Source organism: Delphinapterus leucas, chromosome 13 (genome assembly GCF_059928025.1).
Source record: "Delphinapterus leucas isolate spDelLeu-1000000601 "Yukka" chromosome 13, BTC_Dleu_Yukka2, whole genome shotgun sequence".
Taxonomy (NCBI): domain Eukaryota; kingdom Metazoa; phylum Chordata; class Mammalia; order Artiodactyla; family Monodontidae; genus Delphinapterus; species Delphinapterus leucas.
The window spans coordinates 36,145,072-36,161,189 of NC_143141.1; the positions used below are offsets into that span (position 1 = coordinate 36,145,072).

A 16,118-nucleotide genomic window follows, 5' to 3' on the forward strand; every position below is an offset into this window, starting at 1 on the left:
ATAGTTTCAGAGCCCCTGGCCGGCCCAACCATAACTTATTTAAGCCCAGTTAGAGGTTTATCTTGGGCCTTTCCCATGCAGTCACTTTTCCATTCATGACTGTAGGTAACCACACCACATCATGACTCTGCAAAGCTTGCGCTCAGCTCTTTCTTTGGCAGGTCGGTGCTGAGATCACCCCGAGGCCTTCTACTCCACCCGCGCGTGCTGTTCAGCCCACCCCACCCCGGTCCTGTCCTATTTACTCCAACCTCCAGCACGACCTTTGGTGGACATCTGTGTCTGTATTTCCAGTACCCTTTCCTTGTTTATCCCGGCGTCTAAGGTGAGGGGACTAGGGATGTTCTGTGTGCTGTGGGGGAGGCTGACTTTCTGTCCTTCCAGCTATAAGGATGGACAGTTAAAGGACCAGTGCAAAGAGGCCAGGTCCCTTATTCATTTGTAACAGAGAGAAATACCTGGGGGTTCCCACAAAGGGGTTTAGACCAGTTCCAAAGAGAGGTCTGGGAGGCCTTGTTCATACGCTTGGCTCTCAGGGATTTTCATGGTGCAGGCTGGGCCAGAATAGGCCTCCATAGAACTCAGCATCAATTTACAGGCGACAGAGATGTGACCTCAGACCCGAAAGCTTAAGTCTGTGCTGTGGCTAGTGTCTTTTTGTTATTTATTTATTTACGGCCCAAATTCTGGAGGGATTCGTCAAGGGCCACCCTAAAGAGAGGCCCTTGGAAATGAGACATTCTAGGAGAGACACGTCCTTCATTGCACCGTGTTGGTGTGTGATGGCGTGGACAGCACATGGATGGGAACCGAGTAACTCGAGAGAGGACAGTGCAGGCAGGGAGGGCTCATCTGCTAGACCAGGGAGGCAAGAGACTTTATTGTTCTATTCCAGAGGGAGAAAGTGTATCCCGTTTTTAGATTACAGAGCTGGATCTTGGGTCAAAAAGTAGAAGGTGGAGGTCTGAAATGAGCTGCTTCCCATCAGCAGAGGTGGGCTGGGTCCCTGAGCTCTGGGTTCAGATCAGCGGTCCCATCCAGGCAGGTCTGCTCTCCACGTGGCCGACCTGGAGGTTCAGAACCCAGGGAGCGCCCCACAGATGGAGAGTCTCAGGAAGGACAGAATTTGGACTTCGAAACAGGAATTGGGGTCAATAGCCAGTGCAGTACCTTTAAGAAGAAAAAGAAGCATTTTACTTAAAAGATCACTTAATCGCTCTAAGACCCCTAAGTAGAGTGGATATATTGTGAGTTGCACCTAAATTAGATGTGATGTTCAAGACAACTTTACTAGCCAGAGACTTGGGAACAAAATGGAAGATCTCATGGGTGCTGCACTAACTGGTTCCATATGCCTTTTCCTATTTCTTTTATTGCTCTTTAAGCATCCTCTTTAACCCCCCAGCCTCTCAAGCTCTCTGTGTTTTCCTGCTGGAAGTTCCTGTTATGAAGAAGCCTTGTTCAGTGGGTTAGTTCATGCTAAGATGTAAGTGACAGGCAACAGCTTAACAGGAAGTGGTTACTGACTCTATCTGGAGCAGCAGGCAGATTTTGCAGTCTTATCTGGTAGCTTTCCAAGCCCGTCACCATTGATCCCCCAGCCATATCCCCAGCAGGGATGCCAGCCACTGAGCCGTTCCTTTCCCAGCGTGTGGTCTATAACTATCAGGGTCCTGCCTTCCAGCATCTGGACAGCCAGAGAAAGAGGAGGACTGAGAACCCCAAAGAAGTGGGCCTCCGATGAGGGATGCCCGGCACAGTGCTGCTTGGGCAGGGGGAGGGGAGGGGAGGATGAAACTTTGGGTCAGGTGAGAGTATCACCAGCTGTCAAATCCCGATGGTGAAATGACTGTCCTCAACCTTCTGGTAAAGCCAAGTTAACTCTGCTGCCTGTTCTCAGTGATCCCTGGTATCAGGAAATCTTCACTGCCACCAGGGGGAAATGCATTTCAGGGCTCATTATATTTATACCCAGTAGCAAAGAAAACTGTCATTAGAATTTGCTAAGCACCTAAAAATCATACTGCACCATTTGCCTCAACCATGGTCTTGAGTTTCTAGTTAAGTTATTAACACACCTTCTTTTTGCTCTTGGACAAAGTAGGTGGGGACCTGTCGGCACACGTCCTTGATGGGCACTTCATACTGGGTTAAGTTCTTGACCCGGCTGAGTAAAACAGTGTAGGTCAGGCCTCGAGTGGACGGATAATGCTTTAAAGCCTGGAAGGGGTGGCATTTCAAAACGGTGAGACAGCAGATAAAGGTGGTGCAGCAAGGAAGAAGAGCGAGAAACCTATTCCAGTGCACAAAAATAGCCGTGAACTTGCCCTTGAGTTTTGTCTATAGCAGCAATACCCTGTCTGACCACAAGGTGATGACATTACTCCAAAAAAATCTGTGCGTGAGCCTGTGTGTCACTGTAACGCGGTACTCCTTTCACCCTTAAATTCTCAACTCTTCCAGCCTCCAGTGCTTTTCTCATCTTTAAAATTATGTGTTTCATTTATATCATGCATTTACTTGTTATAAATCAGATGAGGGGAACACTTTCTACCTCTCTTTAAAATCATTGACAAATTGTTTTATTTATTTTTATTTTATTTATTTATTTTTGCGGTACGTGGGCCTCTCACTGTTGTGGCCTCTCCCGTTGCAGAGCACAGGCTTCAGACTTGCAGGCTCAGCGGCCATGGATCACGGGCCCAGCCGCTCCGCGGCATGTGGGATCTTCCCGGACAGGGGCATGAACCCGTGTCCCCTGCATCGGCAGACGGACTCTCAACCACTGCGCCACCAGGGAAGCCCCTGTTTTATTTTTATGTGACCCAAAATGCATTTTTTTCCCCAAGAATCAGCAACCCACCTGAAATGGACATTCATTTTGCCCAAATGTCCTGGGCGGGTTATTTAAGCAAATGATACCAGATTTCAATGATTTGCCAAGGACCTCCTGCTGCTTTTGAATTTATTTGACAGCCCTTGTCATTTAAGAGGCTGGGAGGGAGAGAGTTTCAGCAGTCTGGGTTCATTTTAAACTAAAGGTAACACGTGTGTATGTGTGCAAATGGTGTGCAGGGGAGGAGAGAAGGCATGAGGGTAAAAATACTCTATTAGTTCACTCTAATATTTATATTCAACTACTTATATTCACTAACATGTAGCTCACACCCCTTTTGGAATAAACTAAAATTATGTCATTGTATGGAGTTTTCATTGGTCCATTTTCATTCATATGATGTAATTTAAATGGGCCATGGACTGGACTTGGAGTCCTTTGCACGGTGATAGAATTTCATGCGCATTAAGAACAAGTATGAACTGAATTCCCCTGTGTATACAGCACCATCCTAGGAGGTCAGGATGTAGAGTTGGAAAACACCAAACTAGGAGGGGACCACAGTGAACTGGTTTCACTTACCTGGTGGTCCAGGGCCTTACTAATAATATCGTCCAAAGTTGGACAGCTTCATCCATCTTGGCTAGGACACAGGCCATCTTGCTAAACAGCTTAGCCACCAGAAGGGCCTTAAAGCAACACAGCAGAACCCTGTCATTCATTCAGTCACAATATAGTAGCCTCCTGCTTGCCATCAGTGCTGCACATAGCTGGTCCTTCAGACTGTGGCATTGAGCATCCCGGCATAGCGTGGCCCTGGGTGTCAGAGCAAAGCACTAGCAGCAGGACTGACAATGCACACAGGGCCCTGCTGCCCCCGAGGGCCCGTGGCACTGTCGCTGCTGCAGGCACCACGGGAAGGTATCCCCCGGGGCACTCTGCATACCCTTAACAGACTAGTGGGACTGGAGGGGTAGGGCGTCAGCCCCAGAAACAAAGCTGAATATAAGGTCCTATTCATGGTCCTCAGCCACCTCCATGGCCCTCAGCTTCCCCATCTGTAAAGCAGGAAAAGTAGACCCTCTCCCGCAGGGATGCCATGAAAGGATGAGACAAGATACTGCCTGCTTGTGAAGCCAGTGTGTGAGATAGAGTGCTCTCTGGATGTACTGGGTGAGGAGAGGCCTCGGTCCGGACCTCTAGACTCAGATCCTGGCTCTGGGTCTGCCACTGACCACTCCTGACGTGGCCCTGGACCTGACCTTCAGCCTCTCTGAGTTTTGCAGTAAAGCCGGGGTTCTCCAGCTGAGTCTGACTGAGCCCACCTCCCTCCTCCAGCCAGAGCAGTTCTGACTTCCATTCCATAGAGTGGCATTTTGTGACATCTTTCGTTGGAAGAAAAGTCTCTATGGCTTAAAACAGAGTTGGAAATCCCTGGACTGCATCCCTTTAAGGAGGACTAGGGAACCGTGTCCTCAAGGAATCAGGAGCAGGTCAGGTGAAGAGTGAGGGGGATGGTGTTTGGGAAGGAGAGAATGGGAGGTCCAGGCAGGCGCAGAGAGAAAGCCTGTGTTTGCGGGGTGTGCCCTGAGATGTCCAGTGTGCAAGTAGGAGGGGAGCTTCCAAACAGCAGGGGTTGGACAGCAGAAGCCCATCCAGGGAGTAAGGAGTGTGGGCTTTTCCTTCATTTAATCCTCTCAGAGTCCTTTCCGGTAGGAAAGACAGCTGTTGATTCTGCTTGGCAGATGAGTAAACTGAGGTGCACAAAGGCTGAGCCATATCTCTGGTTCTAGAGCTTTTCTATCAGGGAGGTGTCCCTTCCCAATCCTGCCTCTTTCTTCCAGGTCATACCTCACCATACCCAACCACCTGGGCAAGTGGAAGCAAGGTTTCTAAAAGTGAAAATAGGATGAATGGATAAAGAAGATGTGGCACATATATACAATGGAATATTACTCAGCCATAAAAAGAAACGAAACTGAGCTATTTGTAATGAGGTGGGTAGACCTCGAGTCTGTCATACAGAGTGAAATAAGTCAGAAAGAGAAAGACAAATACCGTATGCTAACACATATATATGGAATTTAAGAAAAAAAATGTCATGAAGAACCTAGGGGTAAGGAAGGAATAAAGACACAGACCTAGTAGAGAATGGACTTGAGGATATGGGGAGGGGGAAGGGTAAGCTGTGACAAAGCGAGAGAGAGGCATGGACATATATACACTACCAAACGTAAAATGGATAGCTAGTGGGAAGCAGCCGCATAGCACAGGCAGATCAGCTCGGTGCTTTGTGACCGCCTGGAGGGGTGGGATAGGGAGGGTGGGAGGGAGGGAGACGCAAGAGGGAGGAGATATGGGGACATATGTATATGTATAACTGATTCACTTTGTTATAAAGCAGAAACTAACACACCATTGTAAAGCAATTATACTCCAATAAAGATGTAAAATAAATAAAAAATAAATAAATAAATAAATAAAAGTGAAAATAAATTATTCTCCGGCTTTTGAAATAAACTGATTAAAATCTGAGATCAAGACAAAAGACCTCCATAGCACATACCAGTTGTAAGAAATCTGGGTTCTTGAAATGGCTCTCTTATTTCAGAGGCCTTCAGGAGCCCTGTGAAGTCAACACAGGAGACGAACACAAAAGGATGTGGGATCCCTAGAGATCACAGAAGTTCCTGCTGCGGTCACTGGCTCAAAAAGAAGTCACTGCAGATGCAAGAAATCTGGTCCCTTATATAAAGAGACGTATTCCCTCAAGATCCTAAACCTAGAGAATGTCTGTGTAGACAGGGTCCTCTTCTCTCTGAAAAAGCATAAGGCAAAATGTTTGAGCAGGCAAGGCTTTCTTTGGCATTTATAATGAACGTGTTCCACATCTTACATTCTCGTAGTCCAAGATTCCATCCCATTCAATCAAAACATTGTTGACTTGGATGCTGACCATACCTCGAAAGGCATTGACAATGGATGCTCTGGGTCCCAACAGATCCATCCAGTGGATGGCTGTCACTGATGCTCTGGAGATCAGGCTTAGCCCAAAGACACTACTGAAACTGCCCTTAACAAATCTAATGACTGTTACAACACTACATGCAAAGGTCATTTCTCAGACGTCTTATTTGAGAAAAGAGCAGCATTTGACACCGTTGTGGCCCTCAGCGAGCCTCTGGGACACACACGTTTACCTGTTGGTTTCCATCATTCTGACCAGCCTTCTCCCTTTCACTTCCCCAGTCTCTAAATGTGGATGGTCCTAGACCTTAGTCCTTGGACCTTTCCTCTTTTCTGTCTACACTTAGCTCACTTAGTGATTTCACCCACCGTGTTACGGCTTTGAATACAGTCTCGGCTCTAAACATTCCCAGGTGTGTATGTCCAGCGCAACTCTCTCTCGACCCCCAGACTCATGCATCTAATTCTCTACTTGATGCTTAATCATCTGAAAGTCAACACGTTCAGAACTGATCTCCACCCCCGCCAACCTGCTGCCCACAGGCTCCATCTCAGTGAATGGAGCCACCATCCTTCTCTCCACTGAGGTCAGTGCTATTGGAGTCATCTTGACTCTTCTTTCCTTCCCACCCATATCCGACTGAGAAGAAAATCTTTTCAGCTGTACCTTCAAAATATATACAGAATTAAATAACTTCTCATCAACTCTGCTACTACTGTCCTCATTTAATCCGCCCCCCCGGAATCTTTTGAAAGCCTCCTAACAAGTGTTTGTCAGAGCACCCCGGTTAAATCCCAAGGCAGACCAAACCCAGCTGTAGCTTCCTATCTCATGCAGTATAAAAGCCACATGATTTACAGGGACCTACTGGGTCCCACAGGGTCAGACCTCTGTTACCTCTCTGCCTTCACTTGCAACTCATGTTCCTCTCACCTGTCAGCTCCTGCTACTCTGGCTTCTTCACTGTTCTTTGCTCAGGCCCTTTGCACGTTCTGTTCCATCTGTCTGGAACACTTACTCCCAGGAATCTGAGTTTTGCTTCCTCATCCTTTTTTTTTAAACATCTTTATCGGAGTATAATTGCTTTACAATGGTGTGTTAGTTTCTGCTGTGTAACAAAGTGAATCAGCTATACATATACATATATGCCCATATCTCCTCCCTCTTGCGTCTCCCTCCCTCCCTCCCTCCCTAGCCCACCCCTCTAGGTGGTCACAAAGCACCGAGCTGATCTCCCTCTGCTATGCGGCTGCTTCCCACTAGCTATCTATTTTACGTTTGGTAGTGTGTATATGTCCATGCCACTCTCTCACTTTGTCCCAGCTTACCCTTCCCCCTCCCCATATCCTCAAGTCCATGCTCTAGTAGGTCTGGCAGGATGGGAATAAATACACGTCCTCATCTTTTGTGATCAAGGTGTAACCTCCCTGGGAGCCCTGTCTAAGACTGAGGACGCCACCCCTGACATTCTCTTTCCCCTCTTGCTTTCTTTTTCTCTGTCACACTGATCAGTCTATAGGGTTTGCCTCTAAAAATCATACCGTTTCTTCCTGTAGGACGTAAGCACTCTGAAGTTAGGGACTTCTGTCTGCTTTGTTTACTGCTGTATCCCCAGCCCATAAACCAATAGCACCTAGGTCCTCAATCAATGACGGTGAGTGAAGCAGTAAATAATTTCCGTAAGTGCCCTCAACCAAAAAGAGTGTCACGAGAGAGAATAGCAATGAGGACCCAATTCAGATGCCGGGGGAGGAGTTGGGGAAGGGTCAGGCCTTTCTGAGAAGTGACTTTTGGGCTAAGACCTTCCAGAAGCCTGGGTGTGGCCAGTTAGACGTGTGGGGTTGGGTGGGGAAGCAGTCTGATCCACGGTTTGGGTTTGCTGGGGACTGAGAGGTTTCTTGAGTGGCAGAGGAAAATGCCTGGTGAACCAGGCTGCGTGGGTCACTCTGGAGGAGGGTGTCCCCAGCAGAGGCTGGGAAAAGTGCCAAGGCTTGGCGGGAAAGGTGGGGGGTGCAGGCTGGGCGGCCATGGAGGCTGGGCCTGGGTGATTTTCTATTGTCTGTGTGATGGGAGCCACCAGAGGGTCTTTAAAAAACCTCTTCTAGCTCTCTGCGGAGAACGGATTGGAGGCCAGTAGGAGTGAATGTGGAGACGTGTTATCTCCCGGTAATAAGGGTTCTGAAAGAGGGCCTGGGTTTTATGAGCTTCATTCCAGATTCATTCCAGGCCCTTGGGGTGAGGGTGAGGCTCCAGGCTCGAGTTATTGCTACCTTGTCTCTTGGGGTTGGACAGAGCGGGCAGGTTGGGAGCTGCCTAATTTCAGTTCATATAGGCACTTACTGTGAATTGCTAAGTGGGTGAGATCGGAGTGGTTTCTTGATAAAGAGAGAGCTTGTCAAGGGGGATTTCGGAACCATTTTCCCCATCAAATCAATAGAGGTGTTAATCCTCAATCTAGATAACAGGATAATGTAGTTGCAGACATTGGCTTTAAACCCCACTGCAGATGAACCAACTGTCAAGGACCTCGGCTGCCGGCAGACAGGCCTGGATGATGAAGAATGCCAGACATGCAGGGCTGGGACTGTGGACCGTGGACGTTCCAGGCCTGACTCCCCTCCGTGGGCACAGGGGAGGGGCCCACGAGCTTCTGGATGGCCTGATGCTTTATTGCCTGCCGGCATCATACCCAGTGGCACGAAGAAACCCATCCTGTGCCAGACTGTAGGGTGAGATTACCTGGCCCAGCCTCTTTAAGGCAAAAACTATGATTTAGGAAAAGAGATTGGCACACAGACAAGCATCTTAACAGTTTTGTCCTACATGGACATAGAGGACAGACTGGTGGTTGCCAGTGGGGAGAGGGCTGGGAGAGGGATGGAGTGGGAGCTTGGGGTTAGCAGATGTAAGCTTTTATATATAGAATGGATAAACAACAAGCATTACTAAGCATCTTGAAGATAAAGTTCACCCCAACACTCTCACAAAGTTGATTATTCTTGCGTAATTTCTCCTGGTATTTTCCCATGGGAATTTATTAATATAATTTCCATAAATAAATGTGGTGTTCTACTTTTTTTATAACGATGTATTTCAGTTAATCATTTAAAGACCTTTAAAAAGCAGGGGGAAGCAGAGGATATACAAATACAAAATCCAAAAGGGTTTTTTTCTAATTATATGCATAATGTTGCAATGAATGTCTTGGTGTGAAAACATTTTTATTCTTTTGTATTATTTCTATAAGATAGACTCCCAGAAGTAGATTGAAATTGAAACACATTATGTGTTTGAAACACATTATGATTCATGATACACACTGCCCAAATGCTTTTCAAAATATTGTGTTTATTTGCACTTTCACCCATAATGTATGCATATACAAATTTTATGGCAATAAACATTATTCTTTTTTAAAAGTTTTAATGGTTTAAGTATGACATCAACTGTTATTCTTGTTTTAGTTTTATCTCCTTGATTATAGATGGGATGACTGAATATTTTTCCATAACATTTTCTTTCTTCTTTCTTTTCTTAACTAGTTCCTTGCTATTTGTAATTCCTGTATGAGCCTCAGTTTCCTCTTCTGTAAAATGGGTATGTTAGCAGTATTACTTTATAGGATTGTTGTAAGGGTTAATTAGCCAGAGCAGTGTTGGATAGTGGTCATAGGCTTAGCTTGGATGTCATCTAGATTATCTGGCTTTGGATGCCAGCTCTGATATTTGAAAGCTGTTGGAGGTGGGGATTGGCAAGTTCACATTACCAAGAGCAGGAGGGATTGGACACATCGTTGTGGCCATCTTTGGAAAATACCATCTATCACGTTAGTCAGTTTCTTCTTTAAATAAGTCTCTAATTACACAAATAATGCATCCTTTTAAAACATGAAAGTTAAGGCTAGCGCCCCTTTTGACCAGCACCTCAATTCCCATCTCCTCTCCAAAGGTGACTACCGTATTTTGTTTGGCGAACATCTGGTGGGACATTTTGCTTGTGCATACCTACATGTACATACACACATGCCCACCAGCATCCATAGAAAATCTGTAGCGTTTCTTATGGTTCACATTAATAGTATCGTACTATATGTATTTCATTTCAATGTGATTTTTCATTCAACACATCCAGAGATTGTACTATGTCATGCACTAAGATCTCCCTCATCCTTTTCCATTTGTGCACAATATAGATATAACATAGTTTATTGAATAATTACACTATTCACCAACACAAAATGAGTGTCCTTTTCCCAGACTCTCTCTGACAGTTAAATGTTTTCAATTTTTGCAGTCGAATTGGTGAAAATGACATGATAATTGTTTTACTTTGCATTTCTTGGATTATTAAGTGAATATTTTCATAAGTTTATTGACCATTTGCTTTTCTTTTGACTTGCTTATTTTTATACTTTGCTCCTGTTCTGAGTCATTTAAAAATTCATTTGTAGGATTTTCTTTATATAATATTCATTTGTTGCAAAATTCTTCTCTCATACTTTCACTTATTTAACTTTGTTTACACTCTTTTGATGAACAGAATTTTTAGAATGTTGATGTAATCAATTTTATCAATCACTTAGGCTATGGTTTTGTTTTGTGTGTTTTAAAATTTTTTGAAGTCTTTGTTACTCCCCAAATATTTTCCTTTAATACTATATAATTGTGTTTTGTAAGTTTAGATCTACAATTCGTTTAGGAGTAAGTTTTATGACAGTGTCACTTAGGTCTTAATGGGCAGTCAGTTGTCCTAATCCCATTTATTGGATTCTTCCCCCTTTTATTTAAAGTTGTATCTTTATTGTATGCTAAATTCCCATATATTCAGAGATCCTTCTGGATTTTCCATTGTGCTACACTGATCCATCTACTTACTCTTGTGACAATATCCCAGTTTGTATAACTATAGCTTTCTAACATGTTTTTCTCCCCCCCCCTTTTTTTTTTTTTTTTTTCCGGTATGCGGGCCTCTCACTGTTGTGGCTTCTCCCGTTGCGGAGCACAGGCTCCGGACGCGCAGGCCCAGCGGCCATGGCTCACAGGCCCAGCCGCTCCGCGGCATGTGGGATCTTCCCGGACCGGGGAACGAACCCGTGCCCCCTGCATCGGCAGGCAGACTCTCAACCACTGCGCCACCAGGGAAGCCCTCCCCCTCTTTATTCTTATTTTTCAAATCTGTCTTGACTATTCTTACCCATTCAGTCTTCCATAGGAATTTAGAATCAACTTATTAGGAGCTTTTGATTGGCAATGCGTTGAATTTATTAACTAACTTTGAAAGACTTAACAAATACTTTTCTATTTGTAAACTTGTCTTTTCCCTTCTTGCTTAGCATCCCTAACTGTATCATGCAATTCTCAAAGTAGCCACAGGGTGGCGGTAGGAGCAAAGAAGGTGAAACTCGGGCCCCTCATGAGAGACCTGGGAAGCCAGGAAGCCCTTGAGAGAGGAGAACGCTTGTGGCAGAGTGAGCCGGCAATTATCTGCACGCAACACCTTACACTTATTTTGCATAGTTTACAAATATTTCATTTACATTATTTCCCTTGGAATAGGTGATGAAGGTGATCTTTCCCCATTTTATAGGTGAACGAATGAAACATGAAGACCTGCAGCCAGTTTGGGAGAATGCAGTACCCACACTCTCCGTGCCAAGCCCAGGGCTCTTTCCACTTCATCCTCGTGCAGATTTCAGACTTCTCCACACTAGACAAAAGGAAAACAAAATTAGTGAAAGCTAAAATTCAAAGCGACAGCAGGAAAATGTGTGCAGGTCTGTCATCCCTATGTTCAAAATCTTAGCGTCACTTCTGTGTGTCCCCCTCTCCTTTCCCTAATTTAGGTGGTCCCTAAAGCTCTGCATTTTTCCTTTGTGACATATCTCACATCTGCCTTTTCTCTCCTCCCAACTTTATCATCTTCTCTTCACTTCTGATGGCATCCATGACTCCAGGTTTCCCCTCCAACTCATCTGCTTCACCAAGGTAATACTTTTTGTCAGTCAGAGATGGGGAAACTGGGACAAAGAAGGTTATTGTTTCAAGGATGGGATGACTGGGGTTGAATGGGAAGTTGGCGGGGCTTCCAAAGCAGGTGGGACCTTCCGAGAACATTTGGGTGGGTCGATGTACAAGGTGCCGAGGGTGTGGGAAGCTGTGACATGGTCAGGTGGTCGTTGCTATCTGATTACCTGGTAGGGCTCGGGGAGAGGAAGATGCAACAGGAAGCAGGTGAGGGGCTATTCAAAGATAGGCAGGCAGGGACCTTGTGGTTTTCCCGGAGATCAGTTCATGCCTCGTGGGTCAGCAGGACCACAGTCACACTCAACCATGACCCAGACTTTGGAATCTCCTGTGCTCTAGGCCATGCTAATTCCGACAGCCTTGAGCCAGTTTCTTCAAGGTTCTGGTGACTCAGGGATCTAGTGACTGAGCCCTTGTCCTATTCCTCAGGATTGGGGCTTTATTTTATATCCGGACCCAATAATGGTCTTGTACCTGAGCAGCGGACTTGGCTGTGAGCTCAGCTCCAGGGTCCTGCCTCGGGTCCTGAGGGCCTGGTCCTAACCCAGCCTCGCAGGTCTCCCTGACCCTGGACATCTGCCTCCCTGGAGCACCAACTCTTTTGGGCCCCAGACTCCCTGCCACCTGACTCTACTCCCAGGCCAGGGCGCCTCCCTCTGTGACCCTTACTCCCTTCCTGGAACTTCCCAACCTGCACACCTGCCCCAACCCACTGGGTTCTGCCTGCCTCACAGCATTCCCCGCATCTGCTGCGGCCCCGCCCGTGGCACCTCTCTCGGTTCTACTGTCGCCCACAAGGAGCCTCTTGAGATGCCTCCAAGGCCAAGGGCATGTAGTCCGTTGACCCCAGGCAATGGGCAGAGCAGGCAGTCATGTTGGGCGAAGCACCAGGCAGCACCGGGCAGCACGGGGCAACCCCTCACCACTTATCACCGAGAGGCAGCTGAAAAAGAACACCCTCTGGGACCTGTTTTCCAAGAAGACTCCCTGAGTCACGGTGGAAATGTGACCCCGGGCCATGCCTCTCAGCACCGGCTGCTTCTACTTCCTACAGCTTTAAGAAGAGAAGTCAGAAACCTCAGTTTTGCCTTATAATGCAAATTGGGGCAACTCTTTGGGAAGGCGGGGCTGTGACTCAGGGAAGCCTGCAGGGGGGCCTGAGAGAAGGGTTCTGTGCAAGTGTAGTACAGATGTTCACACACACACACACACACACGCACATGCACACACACGAGCTGTGCTCTGGTTGGGAAAAGGATAGGATTCCTTCACCCACCACACACATGCAAGCCTTATAGCTCCTCTGTGTTTTGTGAATTCTTTTCCTCTAAATTCACAGAATCTGGATTCATTATTGCAAGTGTGGGCATGAGGAGGGGAGGTGTTTATTCCCACCATCTAAAGAAGCAGATCTACAGGAACTGTGCCTCTGAAAGGAGAACATCAGCTCGAAGGGCCCAGCACGGGGCAGGGGCAGGAAAAAGATGGAAGCCTTAGCCAGTCCGGTGAACAGAATCAGAATTTGTGTTAGGTTTAAAAAAAATTTCACTAGACAGCAAACATTTTTAAAGCAACCATTCCACAACCTTAAAAAAAAAACAAAACACTTTATTTGAAGAGTCATAAAAGCGAAAACATCCTCACTCCATCCTTCCTTAATCCCACCCTACACCCCAAGTGGATGGTGGTAGATCCCTACGTAAGTGGAATAAAATAAGGAGAATTGGAAAAAGACACTTTCCCCTCTCTTTTGGGCTCCAGTTGACCCTGTGGCCTGGTAACAGGGGATGCTGGATAATTTGTTGAGTGAATTGGGGAGTGGTCTGGCCCCTGGAGAAGGACAAGGAGGTTTGAACTATTAGGGCAGGTTGGGGAGGACCAAGAAACACTTGATCCAATTGTTTCTCTTGGGTCAAGTCACCTCCCTGTGCAGCCACTGCTCATTCAAACCCCTGTATGTGGCTGATGGAGATTTTTGGTGGCTGTGGCCTGTATGCTTCCACCCGTGCTCCTACTCAAAGATCAAGGACCACCCCAAGGCCCCCGGACAACAGCTGCAAGCCTTGCCCCTCTCTAAGCCCCTGAGATTCCTTCACATCGTATCTCATTTCCAACTTAGCCACCCAACACTCAATACTGTTCTGTACCCGTCTTCAAAACCTTTTTTTTTTTGGCCACACAGCAAGGCATGTGGGATCTTAGTTCCCCGACCAGGGATTGAACCCGTGCACCTTGCAGTGGAAATGTGGAGTCTTAACCACTGGACCACCAGGGAAGTCCCTGTCCTTATAAAGAGAAGGCCCGTCCTACGTCCTTACCCAAGCTCCAACTATAATGCCATCTTGTTAACGAGCTATTCCTCTGCCTCTTTCTTCCACACCCAGGATCCCCAAGTTACCTGATATCCAACGTTTTTCCCTGGTTAGTGTCCTGGTTTTGGAAAGTGCTGTTCAAGGCCCTTCATGATTACCTATCTACTGCCCATGACCTACAGACTAATTGCCAAGTACAGCAGTTCATAAAATATCAGATATACTTTCCTGGTAGGTCACCAGCTATTTACCTGTTACCATAGAAAGTGTCCACCTTCCTTATCAGAGCAGAACTGTTTGTGCTCACCCAGCCCGATCTCCCCTATTCTCACTGGAAGGAGGTAAAGGAGACTGCATTATTGTTTCAAATATGGGATGCCCCTCTCTGAGAGGGAGGAAAGCATTTTATCTCCCTGCCCCATGGACATCAGACTTGCCCACGTGACTTGTTTTCGCCAATGAATGTGAAGGGAAGTGGGATGTGTCACTTCCAGGCAGAAGTTTTAGGAGCCAACATCGGTGGCACCATATTCCCTTTCCTTCTGCCGCAAGCGACAGTGATATTCCAAGTAGAGGCTACTCTGTCTTCCTGAGTCCCAGAGTGAAAAAGACAGGGTAGATTTGTAGCTGATATATAATGGACATGTACTATTGGCAAGAAATACACCTTTATTGTCGGAGTTTTGAGCTTTGGGGGTTGTTTATTACTACAGCATGCCAGGTAGGCGGGAGCAGTAACCCCTCACCCTCAGGTTTCCCCGGAGGGGAGGGCATTTCTTCCATTCTTCAGGAGGAAAACAATAGAGTAGAAATGCTTCCAGCTTTGCCCTATTCCTCCTCCCTCCTTCCTAGGGGAGGAGATGCACCTTATCTGATTGGTGATGGGGGAGAGGGAGCTGGCATAGGTAGCCCCCTCCTTCCAGGCTCCCTTCAGGATACGTCTGTCTGCGGACTTGTCATCTTCTGCATGTAGCTGTGTGGTAAACCCCTAGGGACAGGCCCTGTGTGTTGGCCTGCAGCTGTCTGTGGGCAAACATCGAAACCAACCCACCTCTTATTGGTAATAAGGATGATTTTTTTTTTTTTTTTTTTTTTTTTTTTTTGCGGTACGCGGGCCTCTCACTGTTGTGGCCTCTCCCGTTGCGGAGCACAGACTCCGGACGCGCAGGCTCAGCGGCCATGGCTCACGGGCCTAGCCGCTCCGCGGCATGTGGGATCTTCCCAGACCGGGGCACAAACCCGTGTCCCCTGCATGGGCAGGCGGACTCTTAACCACTGCGCCACCAGGGAAGCCCTAAAGATGATATTTTGATCTCCGTATATCTGCTCCTAGTGAGTGTGTCTAACTCCCATATCTGAACCTGGAAATAACGGTGTTATATATTTGCTCCTTAGGACTCCAATACACAGCATCTATGTGGCCCAACTCCGTTCCTGCATCTTATCATATAGCATCAGTGACATCCCCAGACCTGTTCCTGGGGCATCTTTGACCATCCAGAAAGACTAGAGGGCACAGCCCAGCAAGCCAAAGATGGTGTAAGGAAGCTGTTACCGCTCTGACTGCAGCAGAGAAAAAGCTGCCCATGTAGGGTCAGAGGGCTGTTGCTCGAGATTCATTAAAACTCAGAAGTCATCATTTATCCAACTCCCCATGCCATTTCTCAGCAAACTGCTTCTATAACCCCAAACAGGGACTCAATATATGGTTGAAGGGGTCCTGGACGGCACCTCTGGTCCACACCTATTTGCCCAGGTCCATTCCCTTGGAAAATCCATTTGTCTTCTGCATCACTCAGCTCTGACACTTGCCTCCCTCTGAAGAACTAACCAAAGAAGACTGGGGGGCAGCAGGAGTGATGGTAGAAATAGAACCTCCATGGCATCCTCAACCCCAGGCTCCTAAAGCTAGTGGGTTAGCCTGCTCCATCAGAAGAGGACGATGGCTTTCAATGGAGCATTAAGTATGTGTTTCATGT

At 46.8% G+C, this 16,118-nt stretch overlaps 1 protein-coding gene across 1 annotated transcript; it reads right to left on the minus strand.

The window, feature by feature from the left end:
• Nucleotides 1–935: 935 nt before the first annotated feature.
• On the minus strand, nt 936–6,437 carry LOC111167918 (gastrokine-3-like). Its single transcript, XM_022561285.2, is given in 7 exon segments — nt 936–1,170; nt 2,079–2,220; nt 3,419–3,462; nt 3,465–3,525; nt 5,733–5,813; nt 5,815–5,868; nt 6,276–6,437. Coding segments are annotated over 7 exon segments (639 nt in total). The 3' UTR covers nt 936–1,075.
• Nucleotides 6,438–16,118: the final 9,681 nt, after the last annotated feature.